This window comes from Amphiura filiformis, chromosome 8, assembly GCF_039555335.1.
Source record: "Amphiura filiformis chromosome 8, Afil_fr2py, whole genome shotgun sequence".
In the NCBI taxonomy this organism is placed as follows: Eukaryota; Metazoa; Echinodermata; class Ophiuroidea; order Amphilepidida; family Amphiuridae; genus Amphiura; species Amphiura filiformis.
In genome coordinates, this window is record NC_092635.1 from 14046345 (window position 1) to 14070683 (window position 24339).

Consider the following 24339-nt stretch of genomic DNA (forward strand, 5'->3'; position numbering starts at 1 on the left):
CAATAACATTGAGTTCAATTGACTCATTTTGTCGCTCTATTCCTTTTTGAATTGAGTAATATTTTTTTGCATAAATTGCAGTATAGGCCTCGTAGGTATCGGGGTTAGGTCTACCCCAGTAACCCCACTGTTTGTCGACACCAATGAAAGAAGCAACGAATACTCTCATATATAAAATTATGTTATTTTTGTTTATTAAAATAATGTGAATACAAAACATTCAATTCATCGCCGATAATGTTACAATGCACTGGATAGAAGAGTCTCTATTATTACACACTGGATTCTGTATTTACATGATATAAAATATGGAATTATACAATATGCAGTAAGTTTCAATCTTCATTTAGATTTTTAAAAAATGGTGTGTCTCTGTACATGGAATAACAAAAATATGTCTATAGTGTCCAAACATTTCCCGATTCTTCGCAAATGTCATTTAATCATCAATACAGGAATAATTATGGTTTAAATGACAATATACCAGAGATGTATCGTTCGGGTCCGGACTCGAGTCCACTTTTTGTTGGACTCGGACTTGGCTCGGACTCGGACACAAAAAGACTCGGCTCGGCTCGGACTCGGACAAAAAAGGACTCGGACTCGAAGGCGAGTCCAGTCCGAGTCCAGTCCAATGTCCAAATCTATGTAAAATGTGAAATGATTAGTAGTAGTGTGCTACACACACACCCCAAATACCCCCACATGCCTGTTGTCTGATGCAGGTGCTAGGTGGTCTGATACATGTAGTTTTTACCTTCAGGAGTAACCTGTTCATGGACATGGCTTTTGAAGAAAGTGTGTACGGTTGGTTGGTTGAGTCAACAGTGTTGGGTGGGGTTTGGTAGAGTGATGTGTGGTGTGATGCAGTGAGTGACCTTCTCATCACATTTCTACAATTTTATCATCAAAATGCCATAAAATTATGCGGAAACTTTAAAATTGACCTTTGTCAGCAAATTTGTATTGTAAATTTTTCAAATACGAAATGAAATATAAAATTTTGCTCCATTTTTGCAAATAATGACCCATTTTTTCAAAATGTTGTACCAAATGACCCCTTCTTTCAGAATTTTATACCCAATTACCCCTTTTTCATTTTGTTATACCCAAACTAAGCAATGCCAATAGATACCTGTCACATTAAAGTTGAACGACCCCCCCCACCGGGCATGGACTCTCACCCCGAGTCCGGACTCGAGCCGGACTCGAGTCCGGACTCGTGTCTTATTTTTGTTGGACTCGGACTTGGCTCGGACTCGGCACCCCTGGACTTGGACTCGAGTCCGGACTCGGACACAAAAGGACTCGGACTTGGCTCGGACTCGGATACAAATGGACTCGGCTCGGCTCGGACTCGGACAAGCTGGACTCGGGTACAAGTCTGCAATATACCATAAAATTCGATAAGCAGAGGCCTATGTGTATTATTAACGAGTTGCTCGGACAAGAATGAATTTTTATGGTACTTTTTTTTTTTTTTTTCTGTTAATTTATAAATATCTGTAGCTCAGATATTTGTAAATTAAAAGAAAAAAACGAAAATTGTTAACAAAGTATCCTACAGTAAAAAATCATTTTTGTCAGAGCAACTCTTTAAAGCCATATTATAACATTTGCTGAGGAGAACGCCCTCAAAAAAATTTTAAATTCTGGTTTTAACACGATTGTAATGTACTTTAGTCAATAAAGATACTCTGCAAAAATCAAGACTTTAGGTGTTGTAGTTTTGTCAAAATCCGAGATTTTGAACCGGCGTTTATTACGATGGAAATATTAGTCGAACACGTATGCACAGTACGTACACGGCGTGCGGGATATACATACACACAGACCCCGATGATCGTACCGTATTACAACCGCGGGAGTAACATGCATGGGCGCTAGTAGTAAATTCCAATTTTCTATGCTTTACCTCACTTGTTCGGCTCAAAATTAAAAGGGGACATATCTGACAGTAAAAGCTAACATTTTATGGAAAATAAATACTAATCTATTTTTACAGAAATGTTATAATATGGCTTTAATAGGCACATAGAGCCTATATGTTTATTATTGAATTTTTACGAATGTTTATCTCGTGTCAAGATTACTGTGCTAATAAATAGGCCCTAACCCAAAATACTCAATTTTTAGTAGGCAAACAATATTTCTGGCCAAGTCATGCAAGTCACTAAATAGCGGTGGAAACTTCGGATCACTCGAGACATTTTTTAACAACATGCATGCACTTAAGTCTAAAAGTTTAATATTCTAAAAGTTAAAATGAGAGATATCTGAAATCAGTAGAAAGTCTAAAAATTGTATTCTCTGCAAACATAAAAACATTCTGTCGCAGCACTGCCCCACCACGACAAAAGGTACCAACTGACATATTGACGTTTTTGCGATAATGGGCAAAAACCGTGACTATAATAGTCTCCATAGACTTGTACGTACATGATGACCCATTTTGAGTTGGGTTTTTTGCGATGCCTAAATATCACTACCCTTAAAGGTAAAAACTAAATCTTGTCTGGCCTTTGTCGTATACGGCGTATGGCTCAACGCTACATGGATCGGGGGATACACCTCTGTACGTATGAAAATGGGCTATTCCAGAAAATATTTGTACACCCCATATAGAGGAGTAACGTTTCAATAAACGAAATGTCTGGATTTCCATGTTTGCTTTCTGAAAATGACCGGAATTCAATGCCAATGTTACTGGAAAAAGCTTGGAAATGCACTGAAATGAATGACAAATAACGGAATTGTCCAAAATGAGCTCCCAAATTGAGGATTTCCGATTTTGAACTATATTCTGCTGGATTTTTTCACCTTTGGACACATTTGATTTCCAACAATCACGACTGGACAAAAAGTCCGGAAATCCGAACTCCTATATAGGGGGTGTGCATCTATATTTTCTGGAATAGCCCAATGCAGAAGACAACGTGTATACAAGCTTCCACAAAACATACAAAAACAAACAGATAACAAACTTCGTTTAACTAAATTTTGAGTTCGATTTTTACAAACTTTCAGCAAAATTAACATGAATAAACATTTTCTCGTTGTTTTTAAAAAATATATGTTTACATCATCACAAGCATAACACAATGTATATAATACCTTGGTTACACTGATAAATATAATGCTTATTGGGTGCAGCATTTACGTCGAAATTGAAACATAAAATAAACTGAACTATAGTACTGAACAAATCTGAATAATAATTATCGACATAACAAAAATGACTGAAACCAATGAATATAATAATAATGATAAGATTGAAATACCCACATATTTGCACATTTTTAGTTCATTTGTGACATTTGACTGCACCTGACTGTGTTTTTCACCGGTAGTTGGATGGAAACACTATAAGCAGATATTATAGGTTTATACGCGATCGCGCCGAAAGGGTGGGTGCGAAACTTAAGGGGTAAAAAAATAATGCCGACGGTACAGAATTGAATAACCGGCGTTTTTGGTCATCTCTGTTTAGTTCACCGTGCACTTTCAGCACTGTTGCCATTGTAAATAATATCAGTCTAAGAAATAAAGTTTCTAAATAGAACCTTTTTGTCCTCTCAGGAGAACCCTCCCTCTTGAACCTTTAAAAAAAGGTTCTTTAATTTTGAATTTTGAGGAACCCTTAAAGGTTTTCTAAAGAACCGAAAACGGTTCTGTATCACATTTTAAGGACCATTTTCGATGGTTTTGGAACCATTTTGGTTCTTTAGAGAACCTCTAAGGGTTCCTCTGAGAGAACAACTGCAGAACCTTTTTAGAACTTTTAATTCTTAGAGTGTACAGATAATCAAAGGTCTTATTACTTCGTGATATTCTACTTATCAGGCAGTACTTTTCTTGCTGCTGATCCGTTTTGCTTATAAAGTTCCAGACGACTTTCTGAAGAAGTGTACCTTACTAAATTTATATTCGGAGAAGTCCACTTTAGACTTGAAGACAACTGGTGGAGCATAGTTATAAATCCATGTGAAAATGATGACACATATAGAATGGTGTTACTTTCACCATTTTAATCAAATCTCTTCCGCTTGACAATTGTATAGTATCTTATAAAACAGAGCCCTTCATGCATGTCAAAGGAAGGCCAATACATATCCTTTGAGCGGCGGACTGAGTTGTAGCACCTTCATTCGTTTCATTCGGCTGCGGAGTAGGCGATCACAAATTTTTCCATTCACTACAGTCATGTGGATAATGTATAGAGCTAGCGTCTGGTTGTATACAATGGAACCTAAATTCCACAACGTTAATTTTTAAAGTATACTGATGAATGAAGTATTTTGTTTCCAAGATTTGGGTATACACGAGATAAACTGCAACAACACGAATAACCTGGGACTAAGTACGGAACTTAGTCCTGTGTGTTTGTTATACATTTTCAAGCTTTTTGGCACTGCAATTCCTAAATCGAAAGTCCATTGGTCCATTAGTCCACATTAAACGGATATATTATAATTCATAAACTATAAAATTGTTTTCCTAAATATGGAATGCTGTTTAACAATCCTCATCATCTGAATCTGCTCCAATGAGATCTTCTTGTGACGTATTCATTATATTGTCATCCGTAACAACAACACTTGACAATGTATGTGAGTCAGTGTCTTCAACAGTACATGGCTCCCTATGGCTACTATCTGGACGCCTGTCAGCTAGCGTTCTTACAGAGCCATTTGGTGCTTCACTATAGCCCATATTTGTCTCACCCATGTATTCGTCTGTTTGCGTGTCCTCAATAAGTTCTTCTCTAGACGAATGATGCACAGGATTATCGCCTAATATAACACTTGATTGGACACGTGAGTCCTCCATTACCCCTTCGGATCTTGTCGACATAGTTTCATCTATTGTTGTTATAGTAACAGGAGGTGAAGAAAGAGAGTCATTTACTGAGGATGGCGACGATTCCACCCGGTCAATTGGTGTTTCTTGGTGTACTCCTTCATTGTATGTAGAATGTGTTGCTTCAATATCCAGAGAATGCCTTGTGGCCTGAAGAGGAAGAATGGCTCCAAGTTCTATAGCTTTCTTTAATACGTCGTCGTAATCTGGTGGTGGAGGGCCATCGGTGTAAGACTGTATCAGAATAAAACGAAAAGAAAACCATTCAATCAAATTAAGGTATTTTCAAACTGAATTGTATTGTATTGTTTTCCATTACATTGTACAGCATAACATTGTATATAATATTATATTGTATTTTATTTTATTGTATTGTATTATGCCGTACTATATTTATTGTATTGTATTGCACATTTGTGTTATATTGTATATAGATTAGATTAGATCGTATTGTATTGCATTGCATTGCATTGTATTGTATTGCACTGTCTTAAATTGTATTGCATTGCTTTGTAGTGCATCACACTGTACTAACTTGTATTGTACTGTATAATATTTACTTGTACTGTACTTAACTATATCCTATTGTGTTGTATTGTATTGTATTGTATTGTGTTGTATTGTATTGTGTTGTATTGTATTGTATTGTATTGTACTGTACTTGTACTATACTGTTGTTTTTGTTTGTATCGTATACTGTATATTGTATTGCAATACGGTATACTGGATTGTATTGCATTGCATTTATGCATTGCCTTACATTGCATTGCATTGCATTGCATTGCATTGCACACAGTATTGTATTGTAATGTATTGTATTGTATTGTATTGTATTGTATTGTATTGTATTGTATTGTATTGTATTGTATTATGTATTGCATTGCATTGTACTCTATTGTGCAGTGTGTCTCTAAAAGAACTCTACCGTCGGAAACATTGCTTGTGGTATTTTAATCATTTTAATTTTAATCAAACATTTTTGACGGTTCAGTTCTTTAAGAGACAATCACCCTGTATTAATATCTAACATACCTGATAAGGTTCTTCATCCATACCACATAATGCAATAGGGTTATTGTGTGCTATTTCACTGTAACTTGGAGGTAGATCATCAGCAAAAAATGAAGGCGATAAATTATCGGTGGATGCGTTACGCTCAATTTGCCGTTGTCTTCTTAATTGTCGTAATCGCCTTTTTCGTCGTCCTATAAGGAAAAACAACAAGATAATAATATAACAATAATTTTGTTTGAATAATGAATTTCTACTATTAAAGGCCTATACCCTATTCAGTGATTTGCTCATCTGGACGATCGTAAAAAACAGATTTTGGCACCTTTGCTAGTGTAGCGTCATATATGTGCTAACATATCCTTCATGTGGCTTAGTCGAAAACCCTAATTCATTAAGACAAAATAGTCATTTTACATGAATTTGTAGTATTTCTCTACTTACCGTAAATATAGAGAAATTAGCTTCATGTTTTTGAACTTTATCAATACTGCTGTATATTTTCCTCGGTTGGAGGTGGGGTTGCCAAATTTCTTATTTCAAAATTACTTAATGCCAATTTTAATGAATTGTCCTTCACTTTTAGGCAATATACACAATCAATTTGTTTACACTCTCACTAAGATCAATGAATGGGCCTAAGTGTTGAACGTAATGTAAAGAACTCCTGCCATTATGCACTTATTTTGATATACCCATTTCTCAAAGACCTTACAAATTAAAGTTTTTAAATTTCGTTTACTTACTTTCTTTGCAGCCATAGCAGAAGACCATTGTCCATGAAGCTGGCGGTAAAATGCACACGACGACCACAATTACAGCATTTATAACTAGAATGAATAAAAGTATTATCATTACTATGTTGATATCCATTTTTACGGAAAATGTAAATCTATAAGAGAAGTGAATCAAAACAATACACTTTATCACACTGAATGATCAGATGTTTAAAAGTTGTCGGTAGATATTCAAATTGGCATTAATGTGGAGAGCAACATTTATATAGGCCTACACCAGACAAAAATAATCTCTGTGTCGAGTCAAGGCCCTCATATACACCAAGTTTATTTCGCATTTCATGCGAATTCTAAACAATAGACAATAACAAAAACGTACATTCCAGAAAAATGGTGCACTACTAGTATTATAAGAGGATAAAAGAGGGACACACTTTCATGGAAAGAGGGACACATTTTCATGGAACGGAACCTACGGGGACACATTTTCATGGAAAGATGGACACATTTTGAAGGAAAGAAGAATCCATGTAATCCAATGATATTTGGTTTTCTGCAAACAATATTGGAATTCCAATGAATATTTATATTTAAGTTTTAAGCTTGCAAATCCAATGAAATGTAATAAAAAGACGTGGATTTCTGTTTTTTAATCGTGTCAAATACAAGATATAGGCTAATTACTTGGTTATATATAAGAATTGGTTTACTCTTACATTTTCTACCAACTGTGTCCAAATGCTTTAATATTGAGTCAAAGGCTTGTCTCTTCGAAATGTAACATTGGATCTTCTGACCACAAATTAATATTTTAGGACTCTTAATAATGCTGATCTAAGATTCTTTTTTATTTATTTATTGACAATGAATTACACACGAAACTTTTATCTCACATGCAGATATATCGGACGTAGGCCTACCTGAATGTTGACAAACAGTGCCGTAGAATCCTCCGTCACAATGGCACCCAAGTAATGTACAAGAACCCCCATTCTGACAGTACATCGCCAATTCTTCTACGCCAGGACTCGTTTGATTTCGCCTGTCACAGATAACTGAAAGAACAATAGAAATGTAGATTTGAAAATATCATTGTTGGTATCTTGTCTGAAAACTGAAAACATGAAAAAGGCGGCGGCTTTAAGGGGGTACTACACCCTGACCAATTGTGTGCCTATTTTTGCATTTTTCTCAAAAATTATAGCACATTGGTGACAAGTAAGATATGTATATTATAGGACTACAACTAGGCCCTACTGCACTGGAAATTCAGCAACTCAAGGCAAGTAGTTATTGATTTATTGATCAAATATTGGTTTTCCCTCATTTTTGACTGTAACTCCACAACTGTTGTCTGTGCTGAAATAAAATTTCCAGTGCAGTAGTTGCAGTTCTTGCCCCTAATATACATATCTTACTTGTCCCCAATGCACTATATTTTTTCAGAAACATGCAAAAATAGGCACAAAATTGGGCAGGGGTGTAGTACCCCCTTAAACAAACTCACAAATCATGCAAAACATAAAGCAAAAAACAGTTTTGTTGTGTGGAAGTATGAGGCAGGGAGGGCGAGTCCAGGAAAAGGGCCCGCTCATGAAAATCTCCTGCTCGCTCTGATCGGGCTTTAAGGGGGATTACCCGTCGGAGCATGCGGAGCCGGACAATGTTACAAAAACGGGGGTCAAAAATTTAGTTGCACACATTTCTGACAATCTGCCCGATTCCCCCTGATTGCTATATAGGAAATCTCCCTTATTCCAGGATGTAAATGTTGACATCTCTGTTTGACACTAAATGGCAGTTGAGATGAGATTTCCTCTCTCTTGACCCAAAGGCTGATGACAGTAGGCCTAAAATCGTTTATTGGGAGTAGCCTTCTTTTCCTTTATCTTTTCCTTTATCATGTTTATCTTCAATTGGGTTTCTTTCTTTTTTTTCCATATCTGCCAGCATTATTATGATTTTTAGTTTGGCTTGAACATTTTGCTTGAACCTGGTCCCATCAGGAAGTATGTCTTCGCACGGAGCGAAAACGAACAAACAAATTCGATTTTACTCGAAGACCGTGTATTACCCAAGAAGATGTAGTGTTCCCTCAAACAACATTTTATGGGTAAAGACGTTAGTTTTTACCAAAAGCCTTAAACAGAATAAAAACTGACATAAACGGCGCCTTCACTCAATGACCACACTCTCCAATATGTTTAGTTTAAGGTTAGCAACTATTTTAAATTGATGCGATTTGGTAGTTCACAGCATCTTGCGAATGGTAGTGAGCTTTGGCAAAAATTACATTGCTCAATTCATAGCGAGCGTGGAAAAGAATTCCAATATCAACATATATTTAAATAAAAATTCCATTAAAAAAGGAATGTGGCGCCCAATGTGAACTTGGACGTGATATGGTGAAATCCATGGTGTGTAGATTTGGTATTATAATGATTTTTCTAGGGAAGAGTAGAAGATGATCCAAATATAAACTTAGTCCACCTCAAATGACCTGTAACAATTTGTGATTGACATTACTTAATTCACCTCGGATGACTTTGATCTGACATTCAACATTTTCGCGCTTACACCAATCATATCCATAACAATTTAACTCTTACAACTTCCTGTCAACTCTCTAATTTAACTCTAAATTTCTGTCTGTTTGCCTTTTCTGTCTTGCCATTTAGTACACTACAGTGTGTTACAATTATTAAGATATAAGCAAACATTGCTGGGTAGATAACAGGATTTAGTTATTTACTTAATCCAATGAATAACCGCTATACTGAGATTCTATGGTAATTAGCAAACAAAAGCCATCAGTTTAAGAGGCCTCGTTAATTGATCTTATCACTATAATGGACCACAAGAGTCTCATCCCAATGGCATAGTCCAATAACCTCAATTACATAATCATAGTGCAAAATTTTACCTCAAGTTGCAGAGTATGAGTTTGTGTACCCATATTTTCAAAGGATGAATGTACAAATGTATGATAGATGAGCATGTTGTGGATCCTAGTGTATGGTCAAATGTCATCGTCTATCGGGTTCTAAGGCACACGGTAAACTGGTTGAACGCATACAAAGGTCAGGATTTATTTGGTGTTTTTATAAATCCTAATTTTGTATTTTAAACAAAGAATATACGCTCACCATTTTATCCCGTGCATATCAGAAAACAACAATAAAATAAAATCCAAGCAAATTGTGGTTTTATTTCTGAGCTGGGCATAATTTTAGCAAAACAATTGCGAAGTCAATCTAGCAAGAGTGAAATTAGAAGCTTTTCTCAAAATCATGCATATATTGTGGCGCCTCCGTAGAGGGCGCCACAAAAACTGACATAATGGCGCCTTCACTCAATGACCACACTCTCCAGTATGTTTAGTTTAAGGTTAGCAACTATTTTAAATTGATGCGATTTGGTAGTTCACAGCATCTTGCGAATGGTAGTGAGCTTTGGCAAAAATTACATTGCTCAATTCATAGCGAGCGTGGAAAAGAATTCCAATATCAAAATATATACTTTTGTAGGTCCTGTGCTTCTTGAGTTATGTTGTAAAGAGGGCTGAAACAACAACACTTTTGTAAAACCTACATAACTCACTAACAATAATAAATTAAGCAAGTTTTCAAAGTATATGATTAGTAGAATGGACTTCTGCAAAACACCAAAGTCTTATTTTTCAATAAAATATTGATTCTAATTAATGAAAATCGATTTTGTTTTTTGCCTGCTTCGGCCAACAATACCTCGTATACCCTTAAGACATTTGAAACGAGCGTCTTGTCTTTCGTAAAATTCGCATTTTTAGTGTTTTCAAGCATAGAGATAATGTATGTCGTCACTGGTAAAACCAGGGTAAATTATAAAATTTAGCATTTGATGATCAATTGTGGGTAAATTGGCTACCCCCCCCCCCCCCCAATACATTTTGAACCATCAAATTTCACAACAGAGACTACAAGAATACATCGGCCTAAATGTGTGACAAATTTCCATTTCAATATTTTTATTTTAAATCAATTTCTTTCAAATCTTCTGGTGCAATTTAAGTTTATAAATATGTGCATGCACGTGAAATTGTTTAGCCTACCTAATACGTCCCATATCTGTGCAACCTGTTTCTATATGCATTTCCTACATGCACCTAAATAAACTTCAGTCACATAACGGATATAGTAAGGAAATCAGATGACTTAAACGTTGCCGTCTCTTGACGTAAACTTGGCATGTAAAGGGGAAAACTTAAGAATCAACTCTATATGAGCTTATATGCATTATGATATAGTTAGCTGATTTTTCTCCTTTGTAACGAAAACGATTATTATAAATTTTCAATCTATTTGCTTTACTATTTTATAACCTTATTTTGATCTATAAGCTCAAAACCTGCATTCTTACTTCAAGTGAGAATACATAATTAAATGTTAACCATATTGACTGCTCAGTGAAAGAAGTTGGTAAGTGCAATAGCTGCAGTACAATATTGCATGTACTCTACACGGCAGCTACACATGACAGCTGTTGCACTTATACTTCTGGCACTTTATACACGTATGTTTAATTCACCGTAGAAGTAATGATGTATAACATGACTACCATAGCAATAGGTTAAAACAATTTTTGAATATATCGCACTGCACTAGTACGTTCAGGCGGTACATCTGCATTGAACCATATCATGCTGATCCCTCGCACCTGTAAGATTAGTATCTTTTGAAAGAACGGTATTGTATTCAATCCACTGTATATATTCAATCTATGATTGCGGACACACACAGGCGACGAGTACAACTTGTGACCTGCTTGTACCGTATATTCAAAACTTGTTTTAACCTATGGTAGTTAATCCTGTCATATCATCACTTCTACTGCGAATAAAACTGGAACTGGGGAAATAAGTGGGAAAAATTACGCGTAATAATATATAATTTCAAAATAATATACCGGTACCTGTTGTATATATATGGCGTCACAGTGAACACAAAAAGTATATGAAGAGTTAGAAGTACTTTAAAATTTGTTGTTTGTATGCAAAGGCGCTTTTATTGTTATTAATAATATTATTTTGAAACTTTAAACCCTTAATATTTTTTTAAGAAAAATACTTTACCATGGTTACATGCAATGGCTAAATATCACCTCAAGTTTGCTTTATGATTTAAATGGAAACTTTAAGACCTCTTAAAAACAAATCATAGGAACACATCGTTGTTTTGATAGCAACACTTTCCGTTTCCTAATCACGCTTATCATGCTTATTGGGCACGATAAGTAGGCCTAAATAAGCACAAGACCTGTTATATCGGCTTCATCTCAGGTCAACATTCTGTCGGTCACTTCCTAAGATAATTTGGACTATTTTAGACGCCACTTTGATCATGTTGCAGATAATTACGCTCAATGTTATTCTGTTTTGACATGCAGATGAAAGCTCAATCCCTGGGACTCAATCTTATATTTGCTCCTTTTCGTTTGTGTTTCTTTCGTTTTTTAATTATGCACATACATTATAATTTATATCATGTGCAACGTTTCTGTAACATCTATATAAGGCCAAGTAAAATTTTTAAAAAAACATGTTTCACGTCCGGGTTTTTGAAAAAAAGGAGGAAGAGGGGGCTTTTTATTTTTTATTTCAAAATCAGTGTAAATACCCATAATTAGTGCTGTTTTAGCGTATACAATAATGCTTGGAAAAAGGAGGAGGCCTCTTTTTATTTGTTGTTCTGAGAGATAGGCCCCCTCCAACTATCACAAAACCTTATAAAAGTGTTTCTTTTATATTAGCAAGGCTATAGAAAGCATCTCTACTTCATAGACATTTTTTTTTAAAGTTATAACTGAATTTCAAAAAATAAAAATAAAATTGAAGAAATCTCAAAAAAGGAAGCGGGAGGGGACGTGAAACATGTTTATTTTTTTATTTGGCCTAAATTTTTGTGCAATTGAAGTGACGGGTATGAAGAATTTGGTTCCAAAAGGTGCTAACTCCAAAGGCTGCTGTGTGTAAAATTCATTTGAAGATATCAATCTAATAACATTGAACCACTAGGATAGTTTATAACAATTTTTTGGTTATCTTTAAAGAAATAATTGCAAATCCCTTTAACCTCCCACGTGCTTAGAAGAAAATAAAAAAGATAAAAGGTTGGTTTATTTATTTATTTTTTTTGTTGTTTTTTTTTTTGCTCCAAAGGGAACTAAAAAAACCCAATGTCAGCCAATTTTAAACTTTGCATTGGGGACAAAATGATGTTGAAAATATTTAGAAAATAAGCTTGAATTATGCGGCCCATATACACGATCAATCTTATTGATCAATATCAAAGACCCTAGATACAAGAGTGGATACAAAATCTACCATTGAATACGCACAATGGTAGATTTTGTATCCACTCTTGCATCTAGGGTCCCCAATATTGACCAATATTTTAATCGTGTATGACTTGAAGTTGTTTGATTAATCTGGTAATGGAACTTCCGAAATCCTTGTCATGCTTGTCCGTTCCGCTATACTTTCATGTGGTGCAATAACTTGCACATTCTAATAATGTCATTTATAGTGGAACCTATAAATGACCGATGAGTCATTTACGTAAAGACAACTGCATGATTTGATGTGTAATACAACATGCAACAATAGGCTACTCTTTAGGCTGGTCAATTTTAACTCTCCGAAATACCACATTTTCCAACAAAAGGGGATAAAAATAATTGTACCCAGAAATATTAGTGTCGGATTTAATGGTCATGGTCTCACGTTGGTAAACACATTCAAGACAAAACTATAGAGTCCTGCATAGACTGCCTCTTATGTACAGAGTAGAGGCGGTATCAGATTTTTATTTCGGGGGGGCATTGGAGGCAATAAGTGGAAAGTTTCGTAATTTTGGGTTTTTACTGGGTGAAATGCTGAAAACGGAGGGGAAAGAGTTCTGACTAGGGGAACCCCCCCCCGATGACCTTTGGCGCATTGGGACGCACTAGACACCCATTGTATTTGTATAGATAGCTTTGAGAAGAAGAGTCATTTAAGCCCCACACTGTATTTAGGCCCTATGTGTCTCTTTCCTTCTCAAGATTCGTTGGCTCTGAACAGTGTCATTCTAGCGGATTGCCACTTGACCACTAAATGGTGGCTATCAAAAGAATCATTTATAAAAATTATATTTATCCAACAATGGCGCTGAAAAGAGCTGATCCTTATCACTGAAGTCAACAACAGTCTTTGAATAGGAGTATTGACCAGTTGATTACTGGTGTTTGTTCACGAATATTTCAAATTATGAATATTGTTGAGAAGCATTTTTGCATAAGTTATCGTTTAAAAAAAATTCTAACAAATACCACATGTCCATTACTATACTAACTAAAGATACTGCGTACCTGAACGCAAAAGTGAGGTTATAGGTAATGCATGAAATACGTACAGGGGGTATTTCCAAGCAGTGAATCATTTATCGGAAAATTTAATTTTGCCAGCAATCAATACGTACAGCCATGCATAAAAAGACGGGTCGACGGAATAATATAAATAATAAACAAAACATAAGCCTATACTTTTTTGTACCAAGTTTGGGAAATAAATAGGAAAGAAATGTATACACTGTAAAAACCGTGTTTAGAAATCGAGGACAGATTGGTGTTTAACTTGGTACAAAAAAAAAGTATTTTTTTGCAGTGTACGCTTATAATTTGTATAGCCTTATACAATTGATATTTAAATAAGTGTCAATGCTAATTAGCATTTTCGTTGGCGGTGACGAATGTTGGAGAAACCCTGAGCAATTCGGGACAGGTCAATATTTACACCGGGAAAGAATTTCACGCCCCCCCCCCGCCCTATCAAACTTTTCGGATTCCCCATTGTTTCGTTTGTGAATGTATGTGTATGGGGAATGTAAATATGTAGGGGTGTGTGGGGTATGTGAAGGGGTGGGGTGTGTATGCAGGTGAGGGGGGGGGGGTGTGTATGTAATGTAAATATGAATATCGCTGCAGTATGTATTTCCGCAGTTACGAGGCATGCTAGGTTCATTATTACCTAATTTTGGTAAAGGAATTCCAAAAATAATTTTTCTTCTTTTTAAAGTACTTCTGGAAAAGTTCAATTATGATTATGATCTGAGCCCCTTCGCCTTTTCAATATTTAAAAATGATCTTTTCCTGTTTTAATGCACGTAGGCATGTGCATACACCGTGCAAGGTGACATGTAACATATTTTTGCAGCTAGTTTAATAATTTCAAATTAATCAAAAATACAATACAAAAGATAATTTGAGAGGGCAATTATATTTAGGTCACAAGACTCAATAGACCTAGACCTGGGAAACCCTTAATAAGATTAAAAATGATAAGTAGTTTAGAAAAATGTCACTAGTAGATAAATGTCATTTTTCATTTAAAAAAAATACATTTACGTATAGATAAGAATAGCAATTTCTGGCGAAATTATGCTTTGCGATTCTGTGATTATATAAATGTAAAAACTCAATATAAAAGTTACCTTCAATCTCGTAAAAGACAAATTACATGTGACTTTTGATAACGTAATTTCCGTTTACAGTCATCATGAAAGCAAAACATTACCCCGCCGCCATATACTGACTGATACATGTACGATTCATAAGGCAGAAAGGTTGTATGAAATCATTATTATAGAAATATTATAATGTACATTGTACATGTCGACATTTATTCCTAAAACAATATTAAACTCAAAAACATATAATAGTCTATGTTAAAAGATGTCTTCTGCAAAATGAACTATTAGCTATAGCTTTAATAACTTCAAACAACTTTCTGCCAAATTCATGTAGGGGTGTGTTCTTCAGGAACTTAAAGGCCATATCTATTGCAAAAACAAGTTTAACTCCATTCGAAGAGAATAATTACCTAGCGGGGGTTACACCCCCGCTAGGTATTGCAATCGTCTTTGTGTGTTCTTCCATTGGTATCTGACCCCTGCAAAATTTTCCAAATATTTCCCTAGTTTGAGTCCCGTACTCCTTACAGATGTCCAGAAAATGCAATTCTAAGATTTGACCCCAGATGACCTTTGACTTGACCCCTGCAAAATGTTCCAAAAAATTTCCCCTGGTCATCAAGTCTGATGTCACGCAATTCTAAGATTTGACCCCAACTGACCTTTGACATGACCCCTGCAAGATGTTTAATAATGTTCCCCTGGTCATGAGGTTTGTTGTCACCGAGAGTGAGCCCCGTACCTCTAACAGATAACGCAACGATTTAGCTCCAGATGACCTTTGACCTGACCCTTTCAAACGAGGTTTGTTGTCACCGAGTTTGAGCTTGGAACCCCTTACAGATGTTCAGATAATGAAATTCTAAAATTTGACCTAAGATGACCTTTGACCTGACCCCTGCAAATGTATCAAAATTTTCCCCAGGTCATGAAGTTTGTTGTCACCAAGTTTGAGTCCCATACCCCTTACAGATTTCCAGAAAATGCATTTCTAAGATTTGACCTCTGCGTGACCTATGACCCGACCCCTGTAAAAATTTTCCCCTGGTCATGAGATTTGTTGTCAATGAGTTTGAGCCACATATCCCTTACAGATGTCCAGATAATGTAATTGTAAGATTTTACCCCTTTAATGACCTTTGACCCCAATTCTGTGTACAAGTTATAGGCACTGGATATAGTCGATGCATATGTGCAAGGTATTTGAAGGTATTTGGATATACCTGTAATGCCCCTTAATGACTTTTGACCCCAATTCTGTTTACACACTATGGGCACTGGGTTTAGCCGATGCTTATGACCAAGTGACGTCATTTTAGAATGTTACATGTAGGAGAAGAAGAATTTTTAGCTGATATCACAGTTTTTGCCTATTTGACCCCTCTGTAACCTTTAACCTACTAAAATGATGGTTGTGACCAAGTTAGCAAAGTTAACAAACCTCGTGACCAGGGGAACATTAGGGGCCTATATGGAACATCTTGCAGGGGTCATGTCAAAGGTCATGTTGGGTCAAATCTTAGAATTGCGTGACAACAAACTTGATGACCAAGGGAACATTTTTGGAACATTTTGCAGGGGTCAGGTCAACGGTCATCTGGGGCTAAATCTAAGGGTTGCGTTATCTGGACATCTGTAAGAGGTACGGGCGGGGCTCACACTCGGTGACAACAAACCTCATGACCAGGGGAACATTATGGAACATCTTGCAGGGGTCATGTCAAAGGTCATGTTGGCCCGGGCATGTTGGGTCAAATCTTAGAATTGTGTGACAACAAATTTGATGACCAAGGGAACTTTTTTGGAACATTTTGCAGGGGTCAGGTCAAAGGTCATCTGGGGTCAAATCTTAGAATTGCAATTTCTGGACATCTGTAAGGAGTACGGGACTCAAACTCGGTGACAACAAACCTCATGACCAGGGAAACATTTTTGGAACATTTTGCAGGGGTCAGATACCTCCACAACACCAACAAGCCCCAGCTAGGTTCGTGGTCTATGACCACCATTTGCCACTAGTTATTATTACAATTTGCAATTTTTAATGCGTATTTCTCCTGAAAAAAAAGAGAAATTGTGTTGGTAAAGTTTGGGCTCGTACGCGCGGGTCCTTCCCCGTTCGAAGCGAAATTAATTTTCAAGGCAGCGGGCTGAATGACGTAAGTAAATGAAGAGGAAACTATAGGGGAGAGTGGGGTAATCCCGCCACCTTTTCATTTAAGCCTATTATTTCACATTATAAACAACGAACGATAGAATAAACCATACCAATATCAAGAGTGGGATTACCCGCCGTTCCCCTATGTTCATGATAACCATGGAAATCATAGATGCCCAATTTTTGCCCAATGGTGTACTAAAATACCCCGTGAAAGACCAAGCCTGAAGTGCTTTAATTACAGCAAAATTTAAGTTTTTATAATAAATCCGGAGATCTCCGGTGTTGTTCCGAGTTCACTGATCGAATGGTAGCTAACACGTCTCGTACATGTATCAATGACTCAGTGACGTATAAGCTATGTACATATCGCTATTCGTCTTATTTATACATCCCAGCTGCGTGAAGTTTCGCTCAATAATACATACGATTGGCGAGCTAATACACGCATTGTAGGCGTTGGAATGAAAAAGTAATTTTCTTCGTTTTACCTCGTTTGTTTAGCTCAAAATTAATGGGACACTTTGTGGTCAGTGAAAACTAACGTTTAGGAATTTATTCTGTTGCTTTAAGCAATTTATTACCATCATTGGCGTCTTATGCATATTATGTAGTATAGGGGCAAGTTTGGTAAGGATATGTTTGACGAGCTTCGTGCAATCAATTCAGTGACTTGTTTCCTTAGCTATATTCCCATAGAAAGTATTACACATAATGTCTCATCGTATTCATATTTGGCTACCTCGAAAAGGACACTTGATTGGCAGCATTTAAAATATACGTCTCGAAGTATATACTGACGACTTTTAAATGAGACGGTTTTTGTGCAGCATGCAGTGCAGTTGTCCAAATTTAGGTGACAAACAATTATAACCCCTTCCCCCCCCCCCACCCACCCACTACTCTTCGAAACTTGCTTTGAATAAAATGTGTGTCCAAAAAACGAATTGTGCTAAATCATTTGCTGGACTCATTTTGTTTGTCGTTGAACACACACCTGATTTATTTTGATATCTTTAGTTCATGGCCATGTGCTAGTATTTTGTATACCCATTTTGTACTTTTGGGCAGGTTATCAATTTTGAGGTTTCTACATATCTTAAATAAAGAGATATTTTGCTCCACATCGCCGTTTTTTCCAATGAAATCGGACATTCCTAAGTGAAGATATTGAGTTCATAAATTATGGTATTATAAAATTGAAAACTGAGATATCGGCCTTTAAAAATATTATTGACAATGTTGAGAGTAGGAATTACCTGCAAAAATGTGTCAAAAATGCAAGATGCCAGTTATATTCCGGTCTAAAACTATCTGACAATATTTTTAACATTAATAACATCACAAATTTGCAAAAATCCAAATTGTGAAAAAATCACCCACGGGCAGATTTTTGGCTATTTCTCCATTTAGGATCCTGCCCAAAAGTGTCTCTTTTGACATGACACGTCACATATATTGTCTATTTGTTTACCTCTGTTGTTGTTGTTGCCAGATCGTCGTGACCTGAGGGTCACCATTAGATTTTGAAATAAAACCTTAGATTTGTGGAAAATTATGCCAATATTTGATTTGATTTCATATTTAAATTATAAAAATAGATTCAATTATGAAGTATATTTATATTCATGGTGATGAAAGCACTCATTTCTCAATAAACAAAATACAAATAGATGGTAATTTAGCAAAATATTTATAATATTTAGAAAAAAGATATTAAAGCCATAATGTACGATTTCCGTCAAATTTTAATTTTGTTATTCTTTATTCAAAATGTTGAAATAACATTAATAATAACTGCCGGGAAGGGTTGCTGTCCATTTTAAGTTGAAATAACAAGGGAAAGTGAAAGAAATCCCACTGGTTATTTTGACCATTTAACATGCAGTTCTATGGGAGGACATATTATCATAATTTTTAAATTATGATAATATGTCGAACTTTGCTCTGTTGACCATGTTGTTGACCTACAAAGACAACAAATTTAGCCGATTCCATTTAGGTGCAAGTTGGGACATGTGTAAACATTACAAATATGCAAAAAAATCAGGTTTGAAAAAAATTAACCAATTTCATATTATAAGATCGTACATTATGGCTTTAATGGCATAAGACACTAAAACGGACCCCTGAATGGCGTAATGAACAGGAGATGAAGTAAATTCAGTCTAATTTTGGCCTATATCAATGTTGATCTCCTGCTGTGGACTTGTCATTATAAATTGAGTAGTTTAATATCTTTTTTCTAAATATTATAAATATTTTGCTAAATTACCATCTATTTGTATTTTTTATTGAGAAACGAGTGCTTTCATCACCATGAATATTTGTATTTGTATAAATATACTTCATAATTGAATCTGTTTTTAAAATTTAAATATGAAATATTTGTCTTGTTTTCTTTGAAGACATTGTTATTAATATATACGAGTAGTTACAAAGTAATGTGGTTTCTTCTTAAGGAGGAAACTGCATGTCATGGTTTGTGATTGATGAAGGGAGGAACGTGTTTTGTGAATACTGTTTGATTTGATCCCGAATCAAGGTCTTCAAAGAAAACAAGACAAACTAAAAAACTTTTGCACGCCATGATTAAGTATACTAGGCAGAAATTTTAAAAGTCACGTATATATGGAGCAACAAAAAAAACCTGAGAGTAAACGGCGAAGCAAACACAGGACGGGGACAAAAAGTTAAGACAAAATTGACATGTTTCAGGCAGACATTCTTCAAGGGACCGTCTTCAGTGAACGGCTCTTTTACATTAGCAGATACGCGAGGTCTGCTTGTTCTCTGTTGACAAGGTAGTCTTCAGTGAACGGCTCTTTTCAGAGCCACCAAAACATTTTACATTAGCAGATAGGCGAGGTCTGCTTATTCTCTGTTGACAAGGGACGGTCTTCAGTGAACGGCTCTTTCAGAGCCATCAGTTGGCAAGGGGCGCCCTACATGTCTCATTCTTAGGTACTTTGTCCTGAAGAAGTCAGAGCTATACTCCTGATGAAAACTTGACAGTTCTAAACTTGTCCGACGGCGATCCCGATTGACATGCTTTTGTTAGTCTGTATCAGTAACCTTCGTTCCTTTTATTGGTTTCGTCCTGTATTTACTTAGTTTGTCTTGTTTATTTTCCTTGTCCTTGATTATAGTGTGTGCTCTACACCAATACATAAATACATAAATACACGACTAAAATATTGCCTCAATCCTGAAAGTTTCTCAAAAACCTAATATTTATAATCATGATAATGGGCAACCACAATCAGAACTGAATCAACTGATGGCGTCTCCTAAAAGGTATATCTCTACCATTTCAGCATGAACTTTATACATGGCTAGACTGCTTGTAACAAGTCGACTCGACTGGAGACCCGGACCCGACTCGAACTTGACTCGCCATTTTAGGACTCGAGACTCCGGACTCGAGTCTCAAATCCCAAATGACTTGAGTCGAGTCCTAGCAAATGCGTACGTTATATCTCATAGAGAACGTATTTCGCAAATACATCTGTGGTCGTTTGCAGACCTCCAGAAACCGAGGACCAGGTCCGTAACCAGGGAGGGGACTGGAGGCTGGGGCGGCCGCTCCTCCATCCCAAAATGCCCCAAAAGCCCCCTTTTTTATCCGAAAAGTCCCATTTGCGAGCGTATCGAGCGAAAAAATTGGGGATTTTTATGCCTTTTTGCTCCAAAAAGGTCCAAATTTTGAAGAAAAAAAAGTCCCCCGCCCAAAAAAAAAAAAAAAAAAAATCCTGGTTACGGGCCTGCCGAGGCAACTTTGTGTAACAAACACTGCATGAGCATCGGCCATGTATGGTCATGATGAGCATATAACTCTTACAATCCGAGATCCTACATGTAATCTTGCCAGAAAACCACATTTTCCGTTCAAGAATAAGAACGCACTGACCTTGCCTCGTTATCCTTCACTCATGCTCTGCCCGTGGAAAATGAACAGAAAAAATATAACAAGGAAAACAAGGGGCTAAATACTGATAGCAAGGGATCCCTAGATACTCAATAATTATTGGCAATAAAATTGAAAATTATACACGTGCCATGCATAATATAGTGAGGTAGCCAGGCCTTTTTTCAGAGGGGGGCAAATAGGGTGGGAATTGTTCCTGCCCTTATTATAGGGAAAGGCAAAATTGAAGGGCAAATTTGACTAAAATGGTTAAATATCGGCTAAAAAGGCCTAAACATCTTAAATATCAGGGTGGCCAGTATCCCACAGGGGGTGCGACAACAGGGGAACCTGTCCTCTTAGCTGCGCCACTGGCTATGCACCTTTATCAATCAGGATACTGAAACTGGTGCAACCAAAATACAATTTATTTGCTTGTATAATTCCTAGCTAAATAAAGTTACAGGAAACCTATTAAAAAGTATATGCAGTGATCCATGAATAAGTAAAGTGCACAGGTACAGGTTATGTAACTTTTAGGCTATATATCATTATTATACTTTATACTTGACCATTAGTTTTGTCTCAATTTTATTGTGTGGTCGGAATGTCCATATTATGGGTTTTTCTTGTCTCTAGAGACCAATACGTGGCAGTCAAGTTAGCTCAATCGATAAGGCGTTCGACTATGGTGCATGCGGGTTCGAACCCTGGCGGTGGTTGGTAACGTTAATGTGTACGTAAGTGGTATGTAAATCGGGTTCAACAACCTGAAGTGGTAATGTGTACGATATTTATACGTCAATATGCACGTCTAAAGCGACGTGAAACTTAAAAAAATCATGAGCCCCTTAAGGGGTGGGGTATGAACGTTTGGACAGTATTTATTGTGGGACATAATAGAGCACATCAGACATATCGAATTGCATTCTGAATACGAAGAATGTCATTCTGATATCAAATAATTTTGATATTTTGAAATTCGCAATGTAATACACATTTTATGGCAAATGATTAAAAATTGATATTTTTGATATTTAACAGTACTCGAAGTAAACTTTATAAATCTGATGATTTATACTTAAAGGGTATGTAGGTGGGATGAAAAGCCGACGATCAATTGAAAATTTTGACCTTTCGTATTGAAGATATCGATTTTTTCCCCAAAACACAAAAAAAAATTAGGTCTTTTTGGGAAAAAAATCCATATCTTCAATATGAAAGGTCAAAATTTTCAATTGATCGTCGGCTTTTCCTCCTAGCTACATACACTTTAAGAATATGTCATTAGATTTATAAAATTTACTTCGAGGACTGTTATATATCAAAATGTGAAAAATATCAAATTTTAATAATTTGTCATAAAATTTGTATTATATCGTGAATTTCAAAAAATTATTTGATATCAGAAAGACATTCTTCGTATTCAGAATGTAATTCGATATGTCGGATGTGCTCTCATGTCCCACAAAAAATACAGTCGACACGCTCAAAACGCTCATTCCAGATCCCTTAAGTGAGAAGGTAAAAACATAGGGCCTAAGCGAGGGTAATGAGCTGTTGCAATAACTCAAACTCTGCATAGTCTTCTAGTTCTATACAGATAAGAAACTTGTCTTCAACCCAAAACAATTAGAGAACGGCAAAAGGAAAGTCAGTCCTGGCAAGTGCAAAAGGTGGGGGGGAGGGGGGGGGCAAGACCGAGGGGAGGGCAAGCAATTTTGGCACGCTATTTGGATATTTTTACATTTATTATATAATTATTGCACATAGCCCCTTAAGTTAGAAGGTAAAAACAAAAGCGAGGGTAATGGGCTGTTGCAATAACTCAAACTCTGCATATGCCTATATAATAGTCTTCTAGTTCTACAGATAAGAAACTTTCTTCAAAAAAAAATTAAAGAACGGCAAAAGGAAAGTCAGTCCTGGCAAAGTGCAAAAGGTGGGGGGAAAGACCGAGGGGGGAGCAATTTTGGCACGCCATTTGGAAATTGTTACCCCCGGGGCTCATAATTATTGCACAGAGCCCCTTAATTAAGTGAGAAGGTAAAAACAAAAGCGATGGTAATCATGGTAATGAGCTATTGCAATAACCATAACTCAAACTCTGCATAGCCTATTCTTCTAGTTTTACAGATAAGAAACTTTCTTCAACACAAAAAATAGAGAACGGCAAAAGGAACTCGACGTTATTTGACATCACCATATAACTTGTATCATAATATTGCATAGAGGGGAATTTGTATGCTAATTTTATTTTATAAAATAATACAAACTTACCGTCAGCGGATCCCAAATCAGATATTATGGTAAGAGCAAAACACACATCCACAAAAGTGTACAAAAGTGGCATTAAACGTGCCGCAGAATCATGTAGTAAACCCATATTGATATGTATTCCGTTACCAGACACACGGTCAGTGAGATTAGATACTTCCCACAGTTATCGAGTCTTTTAAAGGAAGCACATAATAAAAACTGCACGTAAAATAACAACAACTTGTTGAATAAGCAGCTTACTCATGCGAGACCTGCATGGGCCACTTTTTCCAAAACAACACTGTCCATATTTTCAAAGACACTAGTTGTGAAATCAAATATCATTTTATTGCGTTCAATCCGACCATAGACTCTGAAGACAATGATCCAACATAAAATTATAACAACTTTCAATCCAAATGCTGGCTCCGAATGGATCGTGCAAGAATGATATGGTGAAAAGCTGAAAGCATACATGTAATGCATGTGTGCCCTGTTCACGTTTTCTTGTTTAAATACTACGAAGAATTTTGTTATTATAGCATTCAACAAGTGCAGCAGAGCTTCACCGAATTTGTGAATGACAAAAGCCTGCAACTAAATTTAAACACAAACGCTGCACTTATTATGATATGACGTCATTCGTTCATATTATTTGATTATTGATATTGTGGTAAGGACAAGTATAAAGCATATAGTTTGTATCAAAATGAAAGGTCCATACGTGATTCGTGCGGGGCTTCGTGAATCGTGATACATGACACATAATTCGAATTAAGTTAACATGCTCATGCTATAAGTTCCATGGAAGTTTAAGGTTCTCATATGGTCCCTTTTCAGGTTAATTATAAAGTCCCATTCAGTGATCCAAGCAAAAGTGTTTAAAAAAAATTAAATTGTTTATAAATTACTTAAAAGTGA

The 24339-nt window shown here is 36.2% G+C and overlaps 1 protein-coding gene across 1 annotated transcript; it reads right to left on the reverse strand.

Moving 5' to 3' along the window:
• Window positions 1-1393: 1393 nt before the first annotated feature.
• On the reverse strand, window positions 1394-23961 carry LOC140158661 (uncharacterized). The gene is made up of 5 exons (XM_072181837.1): window positions 23440-23961; window positions 7529-7663; window positions 6618-6701; window positions 5893-6065; window positions 1394-5094 (listed from the first exon to the last, which is right to left on the reverse strand). The coding sequence occupies exons 1-5, from the start codon at window positions 23543-23545 to the stop codon at window positions 4516-4518; spliced, it is 1077 nt and encodes a 358-aa protein (XP_072037938.1). The 5' UTR covers window positions 23546-23961; the 3' UTR covers window positions 1394-4515.
• Between the last annotated feature and the right edge of the window lie 378 nt (window positions 23962-24339).